The following is a 27,234-nucleotide window of genomic DNA, read 5'->3' as shown; positions in this document are numbered from 1 at the left end:
TGTGATCCGATCATGATCAAGAAGCGTTATACTGATATGTAAATAGATCGCAACTGTACGCCGCTAACCAACACTTATTTCTCTTTCGATTTAGATAAAAGTCGAAGATTAATCCTTTAGAATTACATGATAACAAAATTGTTAGACTCACAGAGTTTTTCGAAGGTTTGGAAATCAGCAGTGCGACAAAGATTCTGTGATATAGCGTCGAAAATATGACCGCGTAACATTTGCGGACCGCTTAGGGAACACATCCTTTTCGCTTATCCGACGAATTTCGCTGCAAACTTTGAGAACAATTTACATTGTTTATTTGGAGTTACGACTTAAAACGTGTGACAATGTGAAATCGGTAATTGTATGAAATGTTTCCTTCCGCCTTGCTTCCCGCAGCTTCAAAAATACAGGTCCAAACAATACGATTTTCAATCGATCGAAGCCAATGTTTTGGAGGTCATCAAGTCTCGAAAACTGCGACACGTACGTCGCTCTTATAAACATGAAGCATTCAACTGAAAGTAAAACACAAGCTGGATTTAACAGAACAATCACACCTTGATAAAATACATTCTCGCTAAGGACAAATGTAAACGGGCTATAAACACGCGTGGGAATCTTATGTTTAGTTGACGAAATTACCATCCAAAGCAGTCCTTGAGTTTTCTTTCCTGCTTTTCGTTTGCCTGCTCCTCCACTTCGTATCTAGCTTTCCATTCCTAATATACAAGCAACTCGTCCGCAAAGAAGTCTTCCCCTTCGTCGCTTGAAATATTGTAAATTGCTCTCAAAGCTCTAAGCAGTGAGTTCACAGTTGTCGAACGTGCTCGATCGAAGTTTATTTCGGAGTCTTCCGAATCGAAACTTAACTCTGACTCCAGTGACGAAAAAGAAATGATTCTGAGACAAAACTTGGACGTTTTAGTCCCAAAATACATCGGAACGATTAGTTTTGTGTTCCATTTTCTCGAGCAAATACAGAGAGTTGACTGAGGCGCCATTGTGTTTGGTTCCTGGGTAGACGTCATCAGGTACCGCCGCCCCAGACTCCCTAAAACGCGGTCGTGAAACCTTCAAGCGCGACTTTGAAAGGGCATAGAAAATCGAGGATTCAACCAAATTCAAAAATTTCTTCGCCCAAATGCTTCGAATAAAGTCTAGATTCGTTTTAGCGAAAAAAAAATTTGGGGGTTTGGTGCACTTTAATACTGAAAAACAAAATGTCGTAGTATGTACACAGTTTCAAGCAGGGGAAGAGGAAAGAAACTTTATTTTCTTCTATTACAGCTTGCCTCTCATCACTTATAATTTGCTGAATCTTGCTGTATTGCAAAGGTCTTTCAATTCTGTGTGTGACCGCACAGCCAATTTTTTCCGCTTTGCAGTGCTTTTGCATTTAAGAAAAACTCATTCATTTTCACGCAAGGTTGAGACAATGCCTTTCATCAAGAGCCAGTGTTAAAGACTTAGTTTTAAATAGCATCTATGGCAAAAGAAAGTGTTTACATATGAAAAGAATTCAACTCCCACCGGATTGGATTGCCGCCGTGACGTCATGTGAAAACACTCCAAAAAGAAGGAAAGCTCTCTGACCAGTTTTTTTGTCTTCTTAGGGAAAATAACTTCAAAAGCAAAGTGTAGATGAATTACAATTTCACATCATTACATCATGTTTCGCTAACATTTGCGCTAAAACTTTAAAATTGAACTATTTTTGTCAACCCTCATTAATGCAGCTAGACAAAGTGAAGTTTTTTCCGCTTTGCAAATAAAAGAAAAGAATATTTTTTACGCATGAGTCAATGTTTGTAAACAGCAGTCGCTTGACTTAACTATAAATCGAAACGTAAATTCTCCTTCTATTTCACCTTACGCTGCTTTTGAAAACAGTCTTGAGAATCCATCGGTACATCAAGACATTGATCAGATGACTGATGATTTCCTGTGTTCTCATCATATGTCTGCTTAGCATTATATTGACATAGTGTGGAGATATTACATGCTGATAACTTCTGGGAATTAAATCAAACTCGGGCAAATCACATGCAAAAGTCTGCTAAGGGCTTTTGGACAGGCAGACCGGCGATCTGACAAAGAAGCGCGCTCGATACAGTTTGAACTCGTTTGGGGCAGCAAAAGAAAATGAAGGTTATCATCGCAACTTTGCTTTTCATCTCGGCAGCCGGAGCAATTCGGAACCTGGTTGGCCTTCCAGAGGAGAGGTCTAGTAGATTACATCATTTACTGAAAGGTACATGCAGATATCATCCTGTTCTTAATGAAAAATCTGGCTATTTAACTTGATCTTAAGATCTGTAGGACAGGATAATGTCTTTTACGAAGATAATTACTCCTGTTATTGTTTTGCAGACCGAGTATTTATAGAAATACCTTTTGAAAGACTCAGAAATTAGATATTTTTTGCATATATGAAATTATTTTGTTTTTATTCTCACGATTATCTACATACCGGTATTCTTGCAATCACAATTCTTTCCTTTATTACTATGCACCTGTATCTGTATTTGTACAGAGCTCAATTAGGTTTCCCAAACGGCCTTACAGGCTTAATATTGCCTTGCATTACTCAGTATAACTTACAGCGTCTACGCTTTTGTCCGGTTGTTCAATTACTGGCTTTCCTATTTAGAAGTTAATTTAATAAAACTGAAGTATGGACCAAAGTGTTTAACAGTACAGCTCAAACTCAAGGCTTATTTACTTTGGATGCATTCATTTTCTACCAGGCGACTGATATATTTTTATCGTGCAGGCAGCTTTATCGCTCCGTCCCGGTACTGAAGTTACAGCTGTATTCGTGGAGATTGAGTAATATTAAATGCCTATAGGAAAAATGAAGCGGCCAAGCTTGGAGACTTGAAATAAATGAGTTGACCAAAACGTTACTCGATCATACAATGTATAATTTTTTCCGCAATCTGAATTGGTCTCGCATCATTGTAAGATTATTTCATATATCCATTAATCTTATCTTTGCTGAGTTTGAGCACGACATGGGAGCGATCAATCGTTAATTCGTTTTCTCACACACATTCAAGAATTTAAAATTGAATGACCAGGACAACGACAGCAAAGTTGTTGACGAACAACTTCGTGGGAATTAAACATTTTTTCCGCATTGGAGACTTTAAAATAGTTCTTTGTGGTGTCGGGTCGGAACAATAGGTTGAAAAATGGTTATTGAAATCGATTTGCATTATGACGGCACTTGAGTATCTATAAGCATTTCTAGTTGATTACAATATAAAGCTATATCTTTATATTATCATATAGATATCTTTTTTTATCATGTCATCTTGATCAAGTTTCATCTTGTGTTTTATTTGTATTTTAGCATTTCAGTGGTTTAACTTTTTACTGCTATCATTTACAGATTTTAGAATTGACACCCAAATAAAGGTTATCCTTTCCTTCATTCCTTCCTTCAGTCATGTTCAAAATTTTCATAATTATATAGGAAAATTCATTACCTGACAAGTGAATTCTTCTCCATACTGCAAATTCTGTACGATTCCTTTGACTGTTAATTCAAAAATATAGATGTTTGGCAGAAAGCCTCAGAGCTGTGTTAGAATGCTATTGTTTTTAACTCGCGCAAGACAACCAGTGAGGTCCTGAAATTCATTTTACGACAACCGCAGAAATTCTCGCGCGCTCATTGGCTAATTTTCATTGTCAATAAATGGATAGACACATGAATTTATAATTTATGCGATTCGTCAACGAGAGAGGGCGGTCAGTTTGTTAATTAGCGCATACAATAAAAGTGACTTAGCGCCGTGTTGAATTGTTGAATTTCGGTTCAATAGTTTAGTTTCAAAAGTTGTTTATATTTGTCGAACTTTTACGTGAAAGGTTTTTAAATGTCCGTGGCATTTGTGGAAAAGGCTGTCACCCGGAACTTATTAAGCAAGCTACCACCATTTCTTCTTTTCTTATTTTCGTGGCATTGTATCCTACGTATAGCATTATAAACTTAACAAATCGAATGTGGTTTAGCTTAGTCTGTACTCTTATTGACAATGATAAGCGTCATCACAGTGGTCAAAATTTGTTGTGGACTCACTCGGCGCCTCGTGAGTCCAAACCAATTTTGACCGCTGGGATGACGCGTATCGTTGTCGATAAGAGTACAGACCACGTTAAACCACATTCGATTTGTTAAGTTTATATCAGCGTCAAAGAAAGAGGTTTTTTTCTTCAGAGCGTGAGCTGAAAAAGGCATTGCGCGACACATTGACGCGTGCAGCGTTGTCTGGACTCTTATCGACAACGGCAAATTAGCCAATCACATTGCAATTGAGATTAGTAGCAATTGTAGCAAAACATTAAATTGTGTTTTAATTTTGTTTTTATAATCCATCAAATGTTTTTACTCGCACGTGATTGGTGTAAACACATCAAGTGACTGAATATGCCCCAGCTAAACAGGCTGGGGAATGTTCGCGTGATACTCCCCAATTTTTAAAACTGCGCGTGTTGCGAAAATATTTGAAGCTCATTATCTGTTCGCTTCTCGGAACAGATAATGTCCGTGGACAAATATCTGAGCATATTCTCGCGCCAAATGGAGGCTATTGTTTATATGATATCATATAATTCTTATCGCAACAAATTGGAATTTACATGTCTGCGTCGAGGAGCATTGCGATACGAGAGGAATACGGTGATAAATCAGGGTCGGATTTAGGGGAGGGGGCTGGTGTATTGGATGGTTAGCCACCCTCCCCCACTTCCTCTTTGGAGAAGCTAAGCAAAAACTTGAAATCGATTGTGAATGTTATAGCAGGAATGAAAGCAAACACTCTAGACAGGTACCTCAATGTATTTCTACTTGGCTTTTTAGTATTGTTAGTATTTTAGTCTGGTGTAGGAGTTTTCAATTAGGTTCCAGTTCTCAAATTGAAACGTTTTTGAGACATACCCCGTTGATTCTACTTGCAACCCCAAGGAATCAGCCCTCCCCCCTGAAACATCCTGGATCGATCCGTGTTAATGTATTGCAAAATTAAAGTTAAACCATGAGGTCTGCGAATATCCTTATCAATATAAGCTTATAGTATCAAGCTAATAATTACACACTGTCCCTAAGTGGGGAAAATCTGCCAGCTAGTTTATTATAAAGTCATGGAAATATTGTTCGCTACCGTTTGTTTAGTCTCATACTTTTTTATTCGCAGATGGACCCATTGATGCAAAGAAACTCTCGAATCCATACAACTCAAAGACAATAGATGCACTTGCTGATCTTTTTGAAAAATATCCTCTGAATGACGACTCGGCTTCAGACGAGAGTGGCTCGGGTTCAGGTGTGGGTGGTTCGGGTTCAAGCGAGAGTGGCTCGGGTTCAAGCGAGAGCGCTTCGGGTTCAAGCGAGAGTGGCTCGGGTTCAAGCGAGAGTGGCTCGGGTTCAAGCGAGAGCGGTTCGGGTTTTGTCGAGGGTAGTTCGGGTTTTGTCGAGAGTGGTTCCGGAATGGAACCCGACACCTTGAAAGCATTGGTTAAATCGGTAGGTCACAGAGTCTTCTGTAGTAAAACTCTTTTAACAAACTGCTTTGTTTCATTGTTGGAGTGAAGGGGTGTCAGGAAAAATTAACCCGCAGCAACCCTTACGATTGGCTTTGGTTTGAAATGTGAAATTACATGTGAAATTACAAATATTACCATGGCAAGTTTGGGCCCGAAACTTCTCGATACAATAAGCAATTCAAAACTCCACGATTGTAGGTGCAAATTGTCACCCACGATATTAATATGTAATCAAATGGTATACTCGTGAAATTAAGAAATAATTTCACGCACGTTTTGCCAAAATTCCAATAAATTCCCTCGCCTTTAATTTGTGACGTTTTATTTGGAATCAACTTTACAAAGTTGCCTCTTCCTTCTATTTCAGTTACTGAAAATCGGACCAGCTTTGGAAGAACTGAAAGAGAAAAGAGACGAAAGAATTGCAAGTAAGCTGGGTTCGATTTACGACAATTTCCTGACAGTAGGCCAATGATGGCCAGAAACCTATTGACAAATGTTTCACACTGTGGTCAAATAAGCATATTTTCTCTTTGGCAGACATGTTTGTGCTTTGAAACTTTCAGAAACTGGTTCAGAGTTCATAGCAGCATTGAAAGAATACAAAGATGACGACGAAATTTTGCAATTGTTGGGACGCCATGTCATTGAAGAGCACAAAGAATGCGATGACGTCAAACATAAATTTGCCGACTACGTTCATAAATCAGGTAATTACCCACCAAGAAGCCAAAAATGGATCAATTAATCAATCAATCAATCAAATATATTTAACCTGGCCGGTACGCTTAGCTAAAAAGCTAGTTTACAAGTTCGCCACGAAAAAAAAAACAGAAAAAATAAATAATTTCTTTTCTCCATTGTTCGGTTAAACTAAGAAGCGCTGAATCGCAGCCGTGATATTTCCTATAAACAAACACATATTTGTGATAAATTTCTTCAAAATACGGGCTTATTCGGAAATGAACAATTTTTTCGAAAACCTTCGAGAAAGCTGGTAGAATCGTTATCTGTCGATTGTTAATTCTGCGTATTCCGGATTTCAGGTGATCAACGGAGTAAACGACTCAAAGTGACGTCTACCTGACCAAAGATTATACAATTCTTAAGGCATTTTGGAGCTTAGGGCGACCTTTTGGGGACTTAGAACAGTTCGAAATGAAATGACAACAGATGACTTTAGACCGTTATGAAGGATATATAAGGGTTTGGATGTTGTTTTACTCAACTGTTAGCTGCATTAGACTGAAATTATTGCCGTAGCTGGACTGAAATGTTAGCTGATAGCCGAGAAATCACCGAAAAATTAACTCATAATTGAGATTCCAGCACCTTCGTCCAGACCCTCATATTGTACAAAAGCAACTCCACTTATACTTGCAAACATAGGCCCTGGGTATCTAAAAATAAAAGGAAGTGTTCTGTGCGAACAAAAGTAAATCAACAAGTAAAGGGCTAACCTTAAAACCTGTAACCTGAATACATTTTCGTTATCAGACAGTTATGCTTATATTCAGGGTCGCCAAATAGGTTATCTTAGGTAAAAAGGAGCCAGTCATTTAGGGTATAAAATTCTCTACTAACTCGCTTGTCTTCGCCCGCAGGGTCTTGTGGCAAGTTTGCCAACTCCTCATCAGTAGGTCATCTTAGTAATAGCGTGTAATCATAAAATATCAAGTTCATGAGAACGCGTTTTCGCCACTTTAGCCAATTTGTATTTCTTCCAGTTTTGTATGAATTGCTAGAAGGGCAAGACACCTTAAACTTCCAACAGAACTTGGCATACGTTTTGGAAGCCGCCAAAATGTCCCCTGAATTTGGTAAGAGACTCAACCATTCATATGAACTAGTATGTTGGTAATATTTGGTTATCTTCTCTCACAAAGCACTGCTTGCATAGATGTTGGCCCTCAAGCTTATACTTTGTAAAAATTTCCCTGGCGTTGGCGCAACGGCTTCTTCGCTGTTTCACGGCGTGCTTCGCGCAATGCTTATTTATATCAATATGTTGCGAGATATGTTTGTATGAGGGTACATGTATCAAGTCAATTCATTATTTACACTATACAGGGCATTTAGGTACATTTTAGAGGTAAAGTAATGAAAATAGTGAAAAAAAGTTAAGAAATATAAAGCCGTAAGGAAATAAAATTTATCTGTGAACGGTGGCCAAAGTAGTAAGACCTTTCTGTTTGGCCACCGCCATAGTCAAGCACTAAAATGCCTCATCCCCGAAAATGTTTGTCACTTGTTCTCGTTAGACGCTTTCGAGGCATTTTCCTACATGACGGCATTGTATGGACTCCAAGACCATCCTGGGATAAAGGCGATCATGGTGATTGGCGGCCTGGTCGCTGAAGCTGCCTGCGATGAAAAACTGGATGGTTTGTACTAAAGCTCGTGATTCTTAACTCCCTAGGGACTGAGGAAGATCACATATGAGTTTATCCATTTTAAGATCAATTTTTATAACCTCAGTCCAGTTTACGATAAGGCGATTTCCTCTAAGCTAGAAGCCATTCAACCCCAAGTACTTCCCCACTGCTATTCAATCATTTCGTCTAAGCTGAGCCCAAAAACAGACTAAGTCCTGAAAGGTAAAGGTAAAGTCTGCATACGAGCCAAGTGGCCCATCAGCTCAGGCCGGCACTTATCTCCGGTTTCTGTAGTATTAAGCGACTAGGAGATTTCTGCTCCCTTCTGGATGGCATGCTAGTCCATCGTAGGGTTACCCCCAGCATTAAGTTCGCGGGTACCCATTTATACAAAGTACACCTGGGTGGAGAGAGGTCCTGTGAAAGTAACGTGTCTTGCCCAAGTACACTAAGCACTTAATGACTGTCCCCAAAGGAAACAGTGAGTTTTGTTTCCCCGAGACCCTCAATGTTGAGGGAGCATTGAGGGTCTCGGGGAAACAAAACTCGCTGTTTCCTTTGTGGCCATGGCCAGTCATTAAGTGTCTTGTTATACCTCCCAACTCAAAAATAGAAAAAAACTGCCAAGAAATCGTTTTAACAATGATTTAGTAATACATAGACAAGTAAAAACAAACGATATAATCTCCCGACGTTTCGGCGACCTCATGACGCCATTATCAAGGGTACAAATGAGAATTAAAATAACAAATGCTTCAAACAATTAACACCGAGTTTGAACGTGCAAACGAATTCTATCCGTGCTAAAGTATTTGTGTAGCCACCTCCGCTATGTAAATTAGTTATAACTCTTGAACTCGCATTTGTTAATTTAATTCTCATTTGTACCCTTGATAATGGCGTCATGAGGTCGCCGAAACGTCGGGAGATTATATCGTTTGTTTTTACTTGTCTATGTATTATAAGAAATCGTTTGCTTGCAATTGACGAGGGCTGGCTCACAAATTTGCTGCGGTTTCAAGGAGCACGTCCTGATCACGTGCGAGTCGAAATTTGTTGTTTCCCTAGGGAGTTAGTGAGTTTTGACCCACGACACGTGGCACGTTCTCCTCCAATCGGAAAATGTACCTGAGTCGAGAGGTATAGCAAAACATAATGTTCCCTGCCAGGGCTCGAACCCGGACCGCTCGATCCCGCGGAGACGAGCGCACTAACCATGAGGCCACCGCGCCTCCCTGAAGAGCATGATGGTGTTATTTAAAATTAACATTACATATTGGCACTACATTACCGAACAAAAAGTAAGAAGACTGAAAATTACACCTGCGCTTCGCATACAGCAATGATACAGTCTCTCTCTAACTTCTGTTCAGGTCTGTTTAATAAGTTTGGCGAGCTAATAAAGGAGCATGGACCACATGGTGACATTGATTTTGCGAGCAGAATAAATCTGGATCTTTACATGGACAACAGCAAAGTTTGCAAACGAGGTAAATTAATTTTAAAACTCTTTAGGGTTAGGGTTAACCCGAACAACTCACGGAAAATTCGAGTTCTGAAGTATTTATGCTATTTAAAAGAATTAACTGATCACATCTGAGGAAACTAGCCCCGCTAGAAAAGCTGCAATTAAAGTGATTAATTACCAATTCCATACTTTCTGGTTTAACGTTTAACACCCCTTCATGTATGTTGGTTTACTATACCAGGTTTAGTCAAACGCATCGAACCACCACAAGTCAACATCAAAGATAGAGTACTTGATCTGATGTTTAAGGGATACCAGCCTCACTGCGATGAAGGTATGTATCTCAAGCCAAGATTAACGATAAAATAACTTAGATAGTGCTCACTTTACTGCCTTCCCAGAACTCCTAAAGCGACTCTGTTTCTGCGAGAGAGAAAAGGCAGCATATTTTGTCCTTGTGGATCCAATGTAGCCTGCCGGTGCGTTTGAAATTTGAATTGACCAATTAGGATTTAGTAGGCGGGAACAACAGTACTGTCCTGACGTCACCTGTAGAGACGGCGTAACATATTTACGAAAGGAACAAACCATTACAGATTGTTGCAAAAGTTAGCCTGCGAAAACAATCGTCCTTCTTAACTCCCGGCCCGAGTGGCCACTCGGGCAGAGAGCGATCGAAGGAAGACGGCTGTTTTCGCAGGCTATACAAAAGTCAAATATGACACATTTTGTGCCTCCAAGCGGCAAATTTGGCCCCAAAACAGGGCCGCCAGCGTTCGGCGACTATTCTCTCACAAAAGGTCGCCAGATCTTTTGTTCTTCATTGAATCATACCGTCAGAATGAATGGTCGAGTAAAGTACTAGAGGAGGTCAAAACAACTTAAGCGTTTCCTTTATTTTTGTTGCCTACGAAGAAAAACACATTTATCCTTTGGACAGTACGGTTTTGAGTTCTGCTCCTATTACGGGAGCCGCTGTACATGTGCATGCACGTACATTGTATGCAAGAAAACGTTAACGTTTACTTTTTCCTCGAAAGTGAAGGAAATACGAGACTTCTAGAATACGCACAACACACTAAATTGTCGACAAAAGTGTTTAGACAATTCTCGTCAGTGAAGGACCGGGTGCGCACCGTTCTCCATGTGGTGGAAGCGTTTTTGCTTAATGGCGTTATTGAAAATACACTGCAGCTGTTTGAGAAAAGTTGATTTTAGAACAAAAGAGTAAAAGCATGCGACACAATGTCGAAAGATATTATGGGTAACGGCAGTTCACCGTTGGTAAATCGAAGTTCTTGAATTGCAATCATGAATTGTGAGAAATGAGGTATCAAGAATTAATTTGAGTTGTTGCTGTTAATTTTTCAGTGAAGATTATTCGGTTTGCTGTGGAAACAGTCTTACATGTAAGTACTTATCTTCGTCTTAATCTATTGATATATTTTTGACAACTGAAAAAGATTTTCGTGCAAAGCGCTTTTCTCATAACGGTTTCAATCTAAAGGTAAAGTTCAATAGTTTTATATTTTATATTTACGTTAATTTTAATCAGCCCGCTTTAGCCAGCCAGTAAATAAACAAATTGTTTTTCCAATAGCTTCAGTGATTCACAGCCAATTAAATAACATTTTTTGCAGAGTATCGAGGTTTCCCGTAAGTTTGCATGGTTACATGCGATTTCCAAGGGACACGAACACGGTATGTACTCATTAAATGTATACAGAAGCATATCACATAGTTCTAGGTGATATGCTTCTGATGTATATCAGGAGTGAAATTATACAACACGCAGTCTTCAGTGACTCGTAACGTTTAAATCGGTAAAAAATCACCTTAAGTGAGATTTTAACCAAGTTTTGAATTTAGTACATGATACTCAGTATTGCAACGAATCCAATCAACAGTAAGATTTTTAGGACATGAAGTAATAGCAGTAAAAGTAGACTTTTTATCCTTATTTACGTTAAATAACAACTAATATATTTCATCACGGATACAACACTGGCATGATTCAAATTTCTTCTTCTAAAATTTCTATGTCATTGGAGGTTCCTTAGCGTAATAGTCACAAGAGTCACAAGTTTGTTCCTTCCCTATTCTGTCCCTAGTAATCCCTTCTAACAATAGTGCTACCGTTTTATTTTATTTTCCTCAGTGGTGATCAGCCACGTTAAATATTTCCTGGAACATGGCCACGAGGACGTGGCACACAAAATTGTGGGCGAGTATGTGCTTGCTAACGTGAGGGGAGCCATGACAGTCGGTCTAGCTGTTGAGAAACGCTTCAAGCCATGACAACAACAAATACAGTAAGTCAGGTTCCCCTGGTGACTTCTCCTTCGTGCAAGTTTTCTGTCAGTTTACTGTCGTGTCGGTTTAAGCTGATTCAGTTGTTTTTTGTTTTTTTCTTTGTTTTTAACATTTCATCGCTACGGCTATGATAAGGCGGTTCATTCAATATATTTGAGAGGATTGTTGAAGATGATTTTTACAGTTTAATTTTAAGTTCGATGCTGCCACTATGTTTATTTTCAATTTCGGGTGGTAGAAATCGATCATGGCCTAATATGCTACGCGCGACAAGTTCACTTAATTTCAAATGGTTACGCAACGTTCGCAACAAGACAGATATTCCGTAAGAAGAAAGCGTTACTGGTAACTGAAGTTTAGCTTTGAAATAAAACATTTGATTAAAAACATAATGGCACTTCGTTCTTGTGTTTGTATTTTCCAGGTTTTAACTGCGGTACCAAGACCACAGACACCATAACCATAGAAACCTTTTAGGAGTAGCTGTCATCGTGTCTATTGGTTGATTATTATTAGCACACTTTCACTTTATATTTTCACTAATGAAGTATCAATTTACTTGATTATAATTCCAAATAGAATAAAAAAAAAGAAAACATCTTTGTTTTGTTTGTTTTATATGAAAGAACTTTGAAGTCTTTAACCAGGAACAAACTTGAGAAGGAAAATGATTTATGAATAAATAAATAAATAAATAATAAAAATATCCTCTATTCACCCTCCAACAGTGTTTATAGTTGAAGACTTGTTGGGCCACCTTAAAGCGGTTGGATGTACAACAACTGCAAAAGATAATAATATTACTTGTGATACTCAGTGATAAATCTTTTTAAGAGAGAATGACCAGTAAGAGAGTTAATCGACCCAGTTGGCTCTCAAGAACTCGTAAATTTTGTTAATTTGGAGAAAGCGTCTTACAGGCGCTCAGTTAGTTGCGGCGCTGCGCAGCCGAAACGCCGCGCGAAAAAAAGGACAGAGAGGCCTGGTGCGAGGAGCTGCGCATCAACTAACTGAACGCCTGGAAAAGACTACTTACCTGATAACCATCGGAAATTTTTCGGAGACAAGGATTTCACAAACATGGTAGGTAGCTGTTTCCTCATGATGCTCTCAAAAGTTACAAAAATTGACATATAGGGAGTTGTATGGGCCGCATTCTCTGAATACAAATGTGGCAAGGGACCGCAAACGAAAATTCTGCTGGTATACATAGGATCTGTAAAAGGTCTGATCAACCAACAATAGAAATAGAATAACAATGCAGCAAGGCTGATCACTACATGTTCAGTTTTAACATGAACGGGTACAGTTCTCTTTTCCTCCTATATTACCATGGCAACGCACAAAAAAAAACAATTACATAACTCAATCAAACTTTACTGAGGCATTGACATACCAAGGGCTTTAGATTAAATTGCTTAATCAATTGATAAAAGGTCTTCGAATCTCATCCTATCTCTAGTATCTGAGCAATAAAATTACGCTACTCGAAGTGCGTCTTTACAACACCTGAGTCCAAAATCTTTCAGAATAAATGTAGGAAAATTTTAGCCAACTATTATTGAATGTTATTGTTATTAGAATGACATTCCTTTATCTTAACGTTATAAGCCAGCTTCAAAACTATTTAAAAGAGCACTTTACCAGTTTTATTTTTCTCAGTAGCAATAAGTCTAACATAATTTGTTTATTTACTGTATGTTTACGTTTTCCTCTATACTAGTTTTTCTTTTTACCCTAAAATAAATGTATTTAATTAAAGGGCACCTAATTAGTCTACTATATTTGTCTTTCCACTATCTTTTCACTGCACTCACGTGCAATTTTTAACAATGCTGTGTTCATATCGTCAAGTAGTGAAATAAATAACACAAATACAACACAAATTTTAAAATCAATTGCACGCTAGCGAAATGAAATGTATCTTGCCTTAAACAATGAGTCAGCAAGGTGACCCTCTTGCTGCGATGTCACGAAATCTTTTCTCTTCAGCGTCTGACCACAAAAGCAACTTTTTTCCTGTTTGTAGTGAATTTGCATTTAAAACAAGCAGTTCAATATCTGTAACAATGCCTTTAATTTGAAGCTAATCACAGGTGTCCTAAATAGGTTACTGCTGGGATAGGTTATTTCTTTCTCAAATCAATTTTGATCGTTGCTAATAGTTTTAACGGTATAATGGAGTCGAATTGTACTGAAATGTATTGAAAACTATGAAGTATTTTCCGAGAAAATTTACGCAAATACTCGAATTAAAGTGAAACTCATACAGCGTGACAAATCTAAGTTTTTTCCGCTTTGCTGTGTGTTTGCAACCCAAATAGAATAATTTTACGCACGAGACAATGTCAAATGAATTGGAACAAACTGGAATATCGAAATGTATATTCTCCTCTCGGTTAGCCATACGTTAATTTTGAAAAACGTTTTGAGAACCTGGTTACATCAAGACAATGACCACAGAATTGATGACTTTCTGTCTTCTCAATAGTTGATCGCTTGGCATAGTATTAATCGTATAATGAGAAATCATGCGTTGATAACATTCGTGAATTAAATTAGACTCGGCTGAATAAATAGCACACGTTAAACCCAGTTTTCGAACCGGCAGGCGATCTGATCGAGAGGCGCTCTCCACAATCGCATCTCGTCTTGGACAGGCAAAGAAAATGAAGGTTATCATTGCAACTTTGCTTTTCATCTCGGCAGCTGAAGCAATTCGGAACCTGGTTGGCCTTCCAGAGGAGAGGTCTAGTAGATTGCATCAATTATTGAAAGGTAAATATCACTTTGTTTACTTTCGATAACTCTGGATATTTAACCGAACTGAAGAGATCCGGCGGTCTACAATAATTGTCTTCTACGAAGTTACTTAGTTATTTACATGGTAAGGACTGGCTTCTAGAAATGAGTTTAAGTGTTGATCGTAAAAAATAATACTGATAAAATTGTTATCATTATTTAGCTTTTATTACGGTACTCTAAATTAAGCCCTGAGTTCAATAAAATTTCGACAACAGTCCTTTACAAGGCTCCGTTACCAGTATATTGTTTTGCGCTTTCGTCTGCTTCTATCAAGTGCGTGATAACATGCCAGCATTCCCGTTTTTAAGTTAATTCGGTAAAATTAAATTGAGAAGCGAACATGGATGTTTCGGATCACAACTCAAACTCGCTTAATTAATAACTGAGGTTACATGCAAGCAACTCTAGTACCTGAAGGGTAATATGTAATCGCTCAACCACTTACTGAAAGTGATAAACACGGCCAAAAATATTTATTTTAAGTGATTAAACTTAAGTCAGAAGGCTAAAAATGAGTTCATCAAAAAGTAGTATTCGACGGAATTTTTTTCAGCCTTTAATTGCGCAACTGCAAAGCAAAAACAGTGCTTTTAAGATCTTTTAAGAATTTTCCAGCACTTTTAAAGGTTCAAGTCGGTTTTTTTGTACAAATATCCAACTACGTGCATAAAGAAACAAGAGAAAAAACTTTCCGGTCATATGCACTTCAAGTTATGTATATAGCTGCGATGATTAATCATGTCTTTATATCTTTCTCCGCCATTCAAATATATGGTCTCTCGTCTATTCACTTGAAATGAATGCATATTGTGAAGTATATATGAAATAATTCATATTTGAACTGCGGTAGTAGATGAAAGTGAAGTATGATCATCGCAGTAAATTTTCCAATTTAAGCAACTGGAAAGAAGAAGCCTGAAAAAAAAATCAGGGCTTCAACGGGATTCGAACCCGTGACCTCCGCGATACCGGTGCGATGCTCTACCAACTGAGCTATGAAGCCACACATTGGGAGCGAGGTCAATTAATTGAGTTCATATCTTCCCGTGAGTGAAATGATGTGAAGTATATATGAAATAATTCATATTTGAACTGCGGTAGTAGATGAAAGTGAAGTATGATCATCGCAGTAAATTTTCCAATTTAAGCAACTGGAAAGAAGAAGCCTGCAAAAAAAATCAGGGCTTCAACGGGATTCGAACCCGTGACCTCCGCGATACCGGTGCGATGCTCTACCAACTGAGCTATGAAGCCACACATTGGGAGCGAGGTCAATTAATTGAGTTCATATCTTCCCGTGAGTGAAATGATGTGAAATGAATGTCAAGTATATATGAAATAATTCGATGATCATACTTCACCTTCATCTACTACCGCAGTTCAAATATGAATTATTTCATATATACTTCACATCATTTCACTCACGGGAAGATATGAACTCAATTAATTGACCTCGCTCCCAATGTGTGGCTTCATAGCTCAGTTGGTAGAGCATCGCACCGGTATCGCGGAGGTCACGGGTTCGAATCCCGTTGAAGCCCTGATTTTTTTCAGGCTTCTTTTTTCCAGTTGCTGAAATTGGAAAATTTACTGCGATGATCATACTTCACTTTGAATGCATATTGTCAGTTTTTCCGCAATTCCATCTGGTCCGCACTGGTATGGTCCGAAAAATATATCCAATGATCTTATCTTTGCGGGCTTTAAATACTTCTCATTTCCTCTTCTTCCGAAAGGCAAAATAAGTCGCCGGTTTTGTTTTCCCACATTCAAGAAACTTAACTAACATTGAAAGCAAAATCACTAGTCCCACCATACTGTCAAAGATTTCGATGACGTACTCCGAGGGAGTTAAAAAATTTTCCGCAATCGCCGAGTGAATGCTTTGTTTCGCTTCGACAATAGGCAAACAAATGTTTTGAAATTGATTTGTATGCTGGCCGCCACTCAAAACCTCAAGCTAATTGAACTTCTGCATTAACCTCTAAAACATGTTTTCCGCATCTGAATTTAGGCAGGCCAGTTTTAGGAATTTACGATCAATAGTAAAAGAATCATATCTTTCACCAGGAGCCCATTACCCGTAATGGGGTCCTGCTTTCACTCAATTTTTTCACATCGTAAAGTGTACTTTAAGTCCGTGGTATAAAGCTCGATTAATATAATTTCTTTATGTCCGTGACATGAACAAACGTTTTTATAGTTACAAATAGTTCCCATGTTGCCGTGCGTCTGTTCAGTAAGTGATCACAGATGACGTCATAATGTGGTAAGCAAACGAGGCAATTATCCAACGGACCTTGCCTTTATTCAGCTCACTGTCTTCGTTTGGCGTTTTTTTGTTGCTGTTGTTATTTATCACCCTAATTAGGAACTTAGCCCTGATAGGACTGCTTTCTCCCGGGTTTGAAGGAAATTTTGCACATGGCAAATTAAAATAAGGCGACAAACTTGGATTTTTCTGAGCCTCTTGAATAGTTTAAAATTTGTGAAAATTAAAATTTGTAAGAGAAGAGAAGAGGACACGTCAGTGAAGTGGCAGACAATAGAACAGAAACCAGTGATTTACTATTCACTGTATACATCGTTGCCATGGTAGGTAAGATAAAAACAGCCTTTAAAGGGCATGCGTTCCTTTGGGAAATTTGGGTTGGCACGTTGTCGTGGGTGAGAGGAAAAAAACAAATTAACAAATGGAGCGTATACACATGACGTCATGGCAGCCACATTTTGAAAACAAAGAAAAGGCGGCCATGTCTGTGAACCAAATCAATCCTGAGGGAGTTGAACTTTTTTCTTATGTAAACACTTTCTTTTGTTCCAATGAACTTGCATGGCTGCTGGACATGTGAGTGAATACGCTCTATACTGTTTAAGTGCTCAAAAATTTAAAAATTGTCTGTTTCGCACATTTTATTGATTTTTTTTTTGAGCGAGAGATAAATGAGCAACTTCTGAGAGTTTTGGTGTAATATACTGACGTAGAGAACGCGCTGATTGTGTGCCTAAGCTGTTTTTTAGTAATGGCCAGGGCCTCGTTTCTCGAAAGCCCCGGAAACTTTTCGGGCCCGTAACTGAGCCATTTTTAGTTCATCTGTATCTAAAAACCGAGAAGTGTATACGCCTGAAACTTCTTGTATGAAGAGAACCTCTGTTCATATTAAGAATAGGTGAATAAAACAGTTCTGAAGTCATAAGCTTCGAGATTTTGCCATGGCCTTCCGGGTGCGAAACTTTTCGGGACCTTCGAGAAACGGGCCCTTGGCCCCTTATATATCGGAACTGATTTGCTTCACCATCTAAATGTTGCTTGAAGCTCGCTTTTTACTTTGTCTGCTAATTTGATGTTCGCAGATGGACCAATCGATCCCAAACAACTCACGAATCCATATAACTCAAAGGAAACAACAGCTCGCGTTGCTGCACTTTTTACGAAAGGACCGCTGAATGACCACGGATCGGGCTCAGGGGAACCCGGACCCGGACCCGCAAAGGGACCCGATCCTTTGAAGACACTTGCAGAATCGGTGAACAATACATATATTCATCATCCTCGGAGACCCAGGGACTGCTAGTCGGGACAATGCGATATTTTCGGGGGAGCGATATTTTCGGGCGGAAGTACACTTGAAGTAAACTATCGCTCGCCCGAAAATATGGCATCATCCCGACTAGCAGTTGCTGGGTCTCCGAGGATGTACGTTTGTTTACGCAGCGATCCATTTGACCAAATTATCGTTTAATTTCGATTTCTTTTCTTTGAATTTTTCTTATAGTTTAAGTTTGTGTAAAGGTTACCGTCGCCTTTAGTGGTGTCCTTAGCTCAAAACTGCATTATAAGGGTGCATTGTTTAAAACTCAAAATCCATAAGCTGTATATCAAGGTAAAGCCTACAGATTCTACTATCCGTCGCTTCAATTTTATCTACGCTAATTCTAAGAGAGGGATCCAAACGGAGCTAAACTGGTAACGAAGAACTGATTAAAACCTAACCTGTCAACTTCAACTTCAACTTTACTTTATTTTGCACTTACAGTTTTAAAATTATAATATTAGAATAAAAAAAGAAAAAAGATACATATATAACAATTAAAGGTGACAATGGGCCATAGTTTGTGCATGGAGGCTAATAGAACTGCGAGGTTATCGAGTTAGCCTCCGTCTCGTTTGAGTGAACATCTGAAAAAAAAAACATGGGAGCAGAAGGACGCATTACTAAAGGAAAGAGCTAGAAGAATTGTGGAAACTTACGTTTGATATTGCTTAGATAGAACATAGTTTTTAACACTTTGTCAGCTGAGAACGAGGCAGTATTTTACTGATAGCTGAGATTTGAGATTTGTAACGTTTACAGATAGCTCACAAACTGGTTAATATAAGACTTAAACTGATAGCTGAGGAATTTCCAAAAATCGATTTGAAAACTAAGATTCCAGCACACCCGTCAAGACACTATGGGAAAAGAACGAACTAAAACTACAAACGACCAGTGCTGCCTCCAACGAATTTATCGGGCATCGAATTTGACCGCACAAACCTACTGCATTACTACTCAAGGAGTTATATTTTAGAAAACCGTGCAAGATAGATATTCCGGAGAAAATGTCGTGTGATTTTAAGTAACTAGTAACCCAAAGGAAGAAAAAAGGGTTACAAAAAATGATAAGCTTGCCTGCGTAGCTGCCTGGTCTCGCGCACGATTGCTTTAATTTGTGTGGGTGGACGCTCTCGCTCGTGTGTTTTGTATGGGCGGATGCTCTCGCTCGTGTGTTTTGTATGGGCGGATGCTCTCGCTCGTGTGTTTTTGTATGGGCGGACGCTCTCGCTCGTGTGTTTTTGTATGGGCGGATGCTCTCGCTCGTGTGTTTTGTATGGGCGGACGCTCTCGCTCGTGTGTTTTGTATGGGCGGATGCTCTCGCTCGTGTGTTTTGTATGGGCGGACGCTCTCGCTCGTGTGTTTTGTATGGGCGGACGCTCTCGCTCGTGTGTTTTGTATGGGCGGACGCTCTCGCTCGTGTGTTTTGTATGGGCGGACGCTCTCGCTCGTGTGTTTTGTATGGGCGGACGCTCTCGCTCGTGTGTTTTGTATGGGCGGATGCTCTTGCTTGTGTGCTTTGTATGGACGGATGCTTTTGCGCGCGAAATCCTGCCAGCAACGCAGGCATATGACAAGCTGAAAAGCGTTGACTGGTTTTTACAGTAAGAATCAATCTAAACCAATGAAGGAAGGAAAAATGTGGAAAGCGAGCATTTTTAGCTATTACCTGCGTATTACAAAACCGTGTAGAACTGTTAAACTCTGGAACTCATTAGACTCTGCATTTAAGTTGAAACCTTCACTAAAGGACTTCAGACATTCTTTAATATAAGAAAACTGTTAATCTCCAAATTTCTAGAGTCTTAAACACACTAGTGTATCTCTTTCAGTATATTTTTTAAATTATTTTATTTATTTTATTTTATTTTATTTTACCTTTATGGGACGATTAAACTATTTATGTATTTAGATCATTTTTACATCAGTTAACAGTTGATCCCCTAGCAACTGAAAGCTGCCATGAACTCTTTTCCCTTTTATCACAGATACTCCACATAGGATCAGCTTTGAAGGAAGTGAAAGAGGAAAGGGACCAAAAAAGCAAAGGTAAGCTGGCTTAGGATGTACAGTAATATATATTTTTTTTATTTGTGGTTATGGGGAAATGATGAACCGCTCAGCATTGTGTTCGCTGATGGACAGTACTCTTTGTGCGTTGAAATTTTCAGCAAAAGCGTGGGGCTTGTTATATGCTGTGAAATACAAAGATACAGACGAGGTGAAGAAATTGTTGGGAAAACACGTCATTGAACTACACCAGCATTGTGATAGCGTCAAATGGAAATATGCCAATTATGTCCATCAATCAGGTAAGCTTTTTGACAGATTACCGTACTCAAATTCACAATTAGCCAATCAGAAGCCCTTCCTACTGTACGTTCGGATATCCGGCGATATCGGGACACTCACCTGATCGATGTGGCTACGATATCATGGTCACTTGACTGAATTTGAGTACAGTAAATTTCTAATCTTACTTTTTTGGTACTCTTTGGCGGAACACCAGCCTCGCTTGTTCTCGCCATGTGTTTTTTGGCTCGACCAAGAACCACGACTCCACCAAAATCGCCTGATATATCGCCGAAGCGCACTAAAGAGGTAAGATTAGCGATAAACAGTACGACAGCCATTTCAGAACCATACGTAACTATATATATTTATTGATCATTACGGACGAAGGCGAAAGCCTGTAATGTTCCTTTATAATTTACACCATACCAAGATCATAAAATCGCAGTTTATCACTCCTGGGCTGGAACCTTAAAAAAAATAATTATAATAACAAAGGAAAAAAGAAACCTGAGCAGAGGCATTTACATGTGGAATGGGTTGGGGAGTAAGTGCACTAAGCGATACTGGTTGAAATGTAGAGTTCATCGATATGTGTTTTAACCTGACAACTGCATCAATTTATTAACTTCTTCATTTCCCAGTTTTGTATGAATTGCTGAAAGGGAAAGACGACATCTTCGACTTCGCGCAAGATTTGCATGAGGCTTTCAAATACGCCTCAATGTCCAGTGAAGTTGGTAAGAAAGTCAACGTGTACTGATCCTATGCGTAACAGCTTTTGATTCCCTTAAGAGGGTTTGGATCTCGGGGCCGGGGGAATCCCGTATAAAAATGACGGGGGTGTTTATCGGAAGTTTTGAAAAGAACCCCTAAGAGGTGCCAAGATCCTGTATTGTGGGCGTGGCGTGAAAATTGTCTCAGCGCTAAGTGGTACGAGTGAGGAGCGTGCGCGCGTGGGGAACGATGGGAAGGTGTCGAAGATTGGCGAAACAGCTCGAAAATGTGAAAGTCGTTTTTCTAGTTTCCAGATGATGAAGGACCCCTTCCATCATTAGAAGACTTTTTAGTCGACAAAGTCGATGATTTAGAAGTTCCGCGTTTCTCTCCACCCTATGATTCCCTGCGCTTCTCCACACACCATCGCGCCGGCGACTGGGGACGAGGCAGGCCAATCTTTATGATTCCAGACAGGATTGGACAGCATGAAGTCCTGTAACCACTTAGTCATAACTATATATAAAGGATAATTGGAGGGGAAGAAAATCACACAAAGAGGGAGGTTTGTTTCATCATGGCAAAACTCACAGGAAATAAGCCATTTTTAAAGGTTTTGCCGTAGAAGATAGAGGATCCAGTTATAAGGAACAAAATAAATCGCGTCCTCCACCCGAGTTTTGTTTACTTTTACGTATCATGTTGTTGGAAAGAGAGGGACCGTTTGTAAGTCTTGTCCATAAAAAGTGGTTTGTGACTCAGCGCCTTTTTATCAGGTTACTGGGCTGTATATGACGTTATTTGGCTATTATATGACGTTGCTCTTTTCACATTTTTTCTCGTTAGACGTTTTCGAAGCATTTACTTACGTGGTTGAGAAGCATGATCTCAGAGACCATCCTGGAATAAAGGCAATCATTATGATTGGAGGACTGATCGCTGATGCCGCCTGCGATGAAAAATTAGATGGTTTGTACTACATCTCATACTAATTCGTAATTCTCGAGGAAAAATCAGTAGGATCATATAAATTTGTTTGCTTAAAAATTAAAAAGGAGCGAGTCAGACAGCAGTCTATGCTGAAGAGAGGTAACATTAATTTGTTCACATGGGTCTAGACCTACTTCAAAATTCTAGTATATGCAGCAGTCCTTGTTGGTGTCAGATGACATTGCTTACTTCAAAAGTTCTAATATTTACACGCGTTGGTATGTTTGAGGCAGATGATAAGGTCTTGCACTGCATAGCAGAGACTACAATGGCAATAGTTTATCTGCCGCCGGGCGAACGACTAGAAAAACTACAACAAACACAAGAACACTGTCAACAACAACAACAACAAGCATTGGCTTAAATACAACGATCACGTATTTTGTGTTTATTTCGTACTCAGGTTTGTTCAAGATTCTTGGTGAATTAGTGGAATACGTAGATCCACTTGGCGTATATGATCTGAAAGACAGATTCAATCTGGCCATTTACTCAAAGAAAAGCCCGGTTTGCAGACCTGGTAAGTATCACTGTCGATAGACTAATGCAACTTCCTTTTCTCTCTCCCTCCTCCACCCACTTCCTTCCTTCCATCCTTTCGTCGTTTCTTTGTTTCTGTCTTTCTTTCTCCTATAACATCTAGATGAGACTTTGTCCCGCTTCTGGTCACATTTTCACGTACTTTGGTTTGTCAGGTTACGCCCGACACCACCACGCCGAACACGGGCCAAAGATTAGCATCAGAGATAAAGTTCTTGACCTGATCAACAGACCTGACTGCAAAGAAGGTGTGTCTAGTGACTCAATCAAGATTTTAAAACAATTATTCCACGAGCGTGCGTTGGCTATATAAACAGTAGCCTCCATTTGGCGCGAAAATATGCTCGGATATTTGTCCGCGGACATTAATTTGCACCAAGAAGCGAACAGTTTAAACTGTTCGCTTCTTGGTGCAAATTAATGTCCGCGGACAAATATTCTGAGAGCATAGCTCGAGAAAAACTTTGAGCGTAAGTGGAATAACTGTTTCATTAAAATCGCCTCCAAAATATAGAAAATTAGATTACAATAAAAATAAAAACGCCCCAAAGAATCACGCGCGGGCTTACCGTATTTGTAGATCATGGTATAACGGCTCATAACCCATGATGGCTAAACCAATGAAAACTCTCGAATTGCATTCACTAATGATCCAGTTTTTAAAAAATGACGATAGATAGTAAACGAGGAGCGTTGCGCCAAGTTGGCTATAATCTTTTCATATCCAATAAGAGCGAGTGGCATAGTTGTTTTATATATAGAAAACTTGAATAATATAAAAAAGACACGAAAAATTGTTGATATTGCGTGACATCGGTAAAAAGGGCCCTTTATTAGCAAACAATCAATATGTGAGAGTCAAAACGTTGGATGAGGTTGCCTTCCATATTCGATCGAGCCAGAGCCTCATATCTAAAACGCTGGATCGTACGGTCATGAACATGTAACGCAGGAATAATTTGGAATTCTAATTTTCTTTCAGTAAACTTTATGAGGTACATTGTGGACACAGTCGTGGAGGTGCGTACATCTCTTCATTTGTATAAACCATCTTTTAGCGGTTAAGAAATGTTCCCTGGCAATCTATCCGGGGTGCCGAGAGGTGAGCTAGAGAGCTTGTCTCCCACCAACGTGACCCGGCTTCGATTGATTCCGGCTCGGTGTCATTCAGTAATGGGTTGAGTTTATCTACTTACTTACTGACTTACTAACTACTGACTGACTGACTGACTGACTGATTAATTGATTGATTGAATGATTGAATGATTGATTGATTGATTCATTGATTGATTGATTGATTGATTGATTGATTGATTGGCTTATTGATTGATTGATTGATTGATTGATTGATTGACTGACTGACTGACTGACTGACTGACTGACTGACTGCATGACTAATTTATGTGGCGTGTGGGTTGATGGAGAAAAAATAGAGATATACTAGGAGGGGCTAGGTCGTACAGTTGAGCACTGACCAGCTGGCTATTGAATCGACTAAAATATAGGAATATCTGATGGCATAAAACTGCAGAACTCAAAAGAAACATAGAAAAGTTATAAGGGCGCACGGATGGGCAAAATTGGAGAAGATTGAAAAGGATTACATTCGTGTAACCGGCCTGTCACCTTTCAAATTCAGTCTCAATTTGAATAAGATCCCTTAGTAACGATCGCGAAAATTATCCTTGTTCGTTACGTCAGTTGTCATGATTTTGACTGTGGCTTTGTTAATTTGAAGTGTTGAGTTCGTAATTGATGAAAATAAACACAATTGTTAAAAGAGCTCTGATATAGTCCCTCTAAGTCACTGTTCCTAATTTCATATCAGTAAAGCATTGACAAGCTGGGTATAGAATTTCCTGTAGTTGATATTAAATTCATCCAATTTCTTAGCCAATGATAAACAAATCGATTGCTTCTGCGAATAGCTTCAGAATGTACCGCCAATTAACGGTATGCCATTTTTTCAGGGTTGCGAGGTTGCTCGTAAGTTTGCATGGTTGCATGCGATTGCCAAAGGACACGAGAACGGTACGTAACCATAAAATGTTTGGGCCGATACAGGATTTTAGAGAAGGGGGTTTGAGATACGGAACGCCCAGGGCGGTCCCTTATAGGGGTATCCGGGGGCATCCTTCTCCGAAAATCTCTTAAAACTGAGGTCCTCGAAAATGGAATTTCCGGCATCATGAGGCCAAGTCAGTGTGCTGTCTCATTTTCATTTAGGGGTTTCGACCAAACCCTCCGAACACTCCCTCCCCCCCCCCCCCCCCACACACACACACACACACCTTACATCCCTCCCAGCAACTCGTAGTCTTATTGCTTTAATCAGGAAAAACATAAACACAAACTTTAACTTAAGCATTTATATCTGGTACAAACTATGTAATGAAAAGGGTAAAAAATGTGATTTTTGGACATGTAGGTTAACAGCAGTGTATTAAGGCAGATTTTTTTATCTTATATATCTTGAGAATCCTCAGTGTGAGGTCAGAAGTTTGTTCCATTTCTTCCTGCGCCTTGCGATTTTTTTTTTCGAAAAATAGTGTTACGATTTTATCTTCCCTTCTTTAGCGGTGATCAAGCACGTGACATATTTCATGCAACATGACCACGAGGAACTGGCATACAGAGTTTTGGGCGAGTATGTGCTTGCTAACGTGAGAGGGGCCTTAACGGTCGGTCTTGCTGTGGAGAAGCATTTTGCACCTGAGCCAAGTGGCTCCAAGCCGACTGCTACAGCACCAGAGTTGACTACTGAAGCAGAAGCAGGGTCCACTACTGAAGCACCCGAAGAATGGACTACTGAGGCACCCGAAGAATCGAGTGGAGAGGCAGGATCGACTACTGAAGCATCAGTAGAAGGGAAAAGAGAACTGCGTCACCAGAATCGACGAGTTGACCAGATGTAACTACTGCAGCACCCTGAAAACAGCCGCATTGGTAAGTTGTGGAAACTGGTATCTTTTTTTTTTTCGTTTATTAAATTAATAGGAAAAAAATTATCGTTTCCTTTTCTTTTCTTTCTCGTTTCTCGTTTTACAGAAGCACTAGTGACACTAGCACTAGTTAACAATTACACTACGAACCCGGGTCGTTCAACGAAGCGTAGCCGAGTTCGGTATCGCTAATAGAAAAACACTACGAACACTCGTTAGCAGCCGCTCAGCTGTGTTCTATTGGAAATCCCCGAATCTGATTGCTTCTCTCTTCACTTTCTATTTAACAATTAGATTATGAGCTGGAGATTTCTATCGCGTGATAGTTGACGAGTGCGCAGCCCGAGTCAACTATCACGCATAGAAATCGAGAGCGAATAATCTAACTGTTTTAGTATAAATCTACACATGTAATAGTCGTTCAAAACTTTACCTAAATCCTCTTCGCTGACACTTAGAAAACGCAAAGAAATGGCCGTCATTTTGTTAACAAGTGCACACTATCTACAACAGAATAGATAGTGAGTAGCGTAGCCAATCAGACAACGGCATTCGTGATAGAACGCTAGTAGATTTATACGTACTTCTAATCTCTGATAAGAAATTATCGGTTTTGCCTCGTTGGAAAACTCATGCTCATGGAAAACTGGGGCTTGTAGTCCAATTGTTATTTAGAACAGCAGCCGAAGGCGATAATTTCTGTAGCTTCTTCGGGTTCTCCCAAATACATTAACGAGTGTTTCTATACTAACTTGAACATTCTTGGAGACCTAGGACCGATGCAGTTATCACTGTTTATTACTGTACTTGGCTAGCTCGTGAGCACGCACTTAATAAGCCTAATTATGCGCTGTGATTGGCCACCGGAGCGGGCATGATAGCGCTAATTTGCCGGATCGAGATTATGCGCTGTGTCCCGCCAAAAGAATTTCCCAGGTCAAGATGCCTGTGTATCGGCCTCTTTCTTTTTTTAATGTGTTTATTGACCTCGACTCCGTCTCGGTCCATAAGCATGCGAACAATTCAGCTGTAGCTGAAGTTTTAGTATAGGTCTGCTAGCGCTCCATAACGAATGCCGTTCTCTTAATGGCTAGCTTTTGTACTGTCTGCAGTAAAGCTCTTATTTCCGGTACGTTATTCTAAAGTTCGTCATTTTCTTTGCCTTGCAGGAGGGAGGAGGACCTCATTGTCAGCACTCCTCGGCTTGGAGGACCTCATTATCAGCACAGAACACTCAAGCATGATGACTTCAAGCATGATCATTTGGTTAAAAAAAAAATTGTCTGGAAGAATAAAAACAGCACTTAAATCCACTGTTGTTGATCCTGTTTTTGAATACACGTACAATAAATCGAATTACAAAAATTTCTCTGTCACGTCGTTTTCTTTACAGGAACATATACCAGTTAATGTGAAGGTGAATTAATCAACATGACACGAGCGTGGGGCAAAGAAAATTTCTGAGTCCCCGACAGGAATCGAACCCACGACCTCCCGAATTCCGGGCGGGCGCTCTATCCACTGAGCCACGAGAACTCATGGAGAGCAAGGCCATTTAACTGAGTTCATATATGACAGGTGTCCTGCATACTGCTAAGATCAACACTATCAAAGTCATTGTGAGTAGTGATAAGTTAATATTTTTATT

General features: G+C 39.5%; 2 protein-coding genes and 1 non-coding gene across 3 annotated transcripts; 2 read left to right on the top strand and 1 right to left on the bottom strand.

Annotated features, from left to right (window-relative positions):
• Positions 1 to 2,061: 2,061 nt before the first annotated feature.
• Positions 2,062 to 12,301, top strand: LOC110064689 (uncharacterized). The gene is made up of 12 exons (XM_020771777.2): positions 2,062 to 2,248; positions 5,199 to 5,527; positions 5,915 to 5,975; positions 6,114 to 6,257; positions 7,275 to 7,367; positions 7,809 to 7,931; positions 9,296 to 9,412; positions 9,632 to 9,724; positions 10,762 to 10,799; positions 11,031 to 11,091; positions 11,549 to 11,702; positions 12,128 to 12,301. The coding sequence occupies exons 1-11, from the start codon at positions 2,140 to 2,142 to the stop codon at positions 11,686 to 11,688; spliced, it is 1,308 nt and encodes a 435-aa protein (XP_020627436.2). The 5' UTR covers positions 2,062 to 2,139; the 3' UTR covers positions 11,689 to 11,702; positions 12,128 to 12,301.
• Positions 12,302 to 14,282: 1,981 nt separating this feature from the next.
• Positions 14,283 to 26,951, top strand: LOC110064584 (uncharacterized). The gene is made up of 12 exons (XM_020771648.2): positions 14,283 to 14,481; positions 17,863 to 18,035; positions 20,094 to 20,154; positions 20,277 to 20,417; positions 21,042 to 21,137; positions 21,961 to 22,083; positions 22,508 to 22,624; positions 22,800 to 22,892; positions 23,627 to 23,664; positions 24,615 to 24,675; positions 25,222 to 25,590; positions 26,756 to 26,951. Exons 1-11 carry the CDS (start codon positions 14,373 to 14,375, stop codon positions 25,557 to 25,559), a joined length of 1,350 nt encoding a protein of 449 aa, XP_020627307.2. The 5' UTR covers positions 14,283 to 14,372; the 3' UTR covers positions 25,560 to 25,590; positions 26,756 to 26,951.
• Positions 26,952 to 27,049: 98 nt separating this feature from the next.
• Positions 27,050 to 27,122, bottom strand: Trnas-gga (transfer RNA serine (anticodon GGA)). Its single transcript has one exon. It is a non-coding gene; the product is annotated as a tRNA-Ser (tRNA).
• Positions 27,123 to 27,234: the final 112 nt, after the last annotated feature.

Source organism: Orbicella faveolata, unplaced genomic scaffold, assembly GCF_042242905.1.
Source record: "Orbicella faveolata isolate gen_17 unplaced genomic scaffold, um_ofav_v1 contig_12, whole genome shotgun sequence".
Taxonomy (NCBI): Eukaryota; Metazoa; Cnidaria; class Anthozoa; order Scleractinia; family Merulinidae; genus Orbicella; species Orbicella faveolata.
Note: the sequence above shows the minus strand (reverse complement) of the source record. Positions and strands in the feature narration are given on the sequence as shown.

What these genes read in the sequence shown, in the direction of transcription:
- LOC110064689 (XM_020771777.2), top strand. Translation starts at nt 2,140, where the DNA reads ATGAAGGTTATCATCGCAACTTTGCTTTTCATCTCGGCAGCCGGAGCA. An exon ending in CAAAATGTCCCCTGAATTTG is followed by an intron (nt 7,368 to 7,808) that starts GTAAGAGACTCA and finishes TGTTCTCGTTAG; the next exon opens with ACGCTTTCGAGGCATTTTCC. An exon ending in CAGCAAAGTTTGCAAACGAG is followed by an intron (nt 9,413 to 9,631) that starts GTAAATTAATTT and finishes TTACTATACCAG; the next exon opens with GTTTAGTCAAACGCATCGAA.
- LOC110064584 (XM_020771648.2), top strand. Translation starts at nt 14,373, where the DNA reads ATGAAGGTTATCATTGCAACTTTGCTTTTCATCTCGGCAGCTGAAGCA. An exon ending in ATTGCATCAATTATTGAAAG is followed by an intron (nt 14,482 to 17,862) that starts GTAAATATCACT and finishes TGATGTTCGCAG; the next exon opens with ATGGACCAATCGATCCCAAA. An exon ending in TGCCAAAGGACACGAGAACG is followed by an intron (nt 24,676 to 25,221) that starts GTACGTAACCAT and finishes TCCCTTCTTTAG; the next exon opens with CGGTGATCAAGCACGTGACA.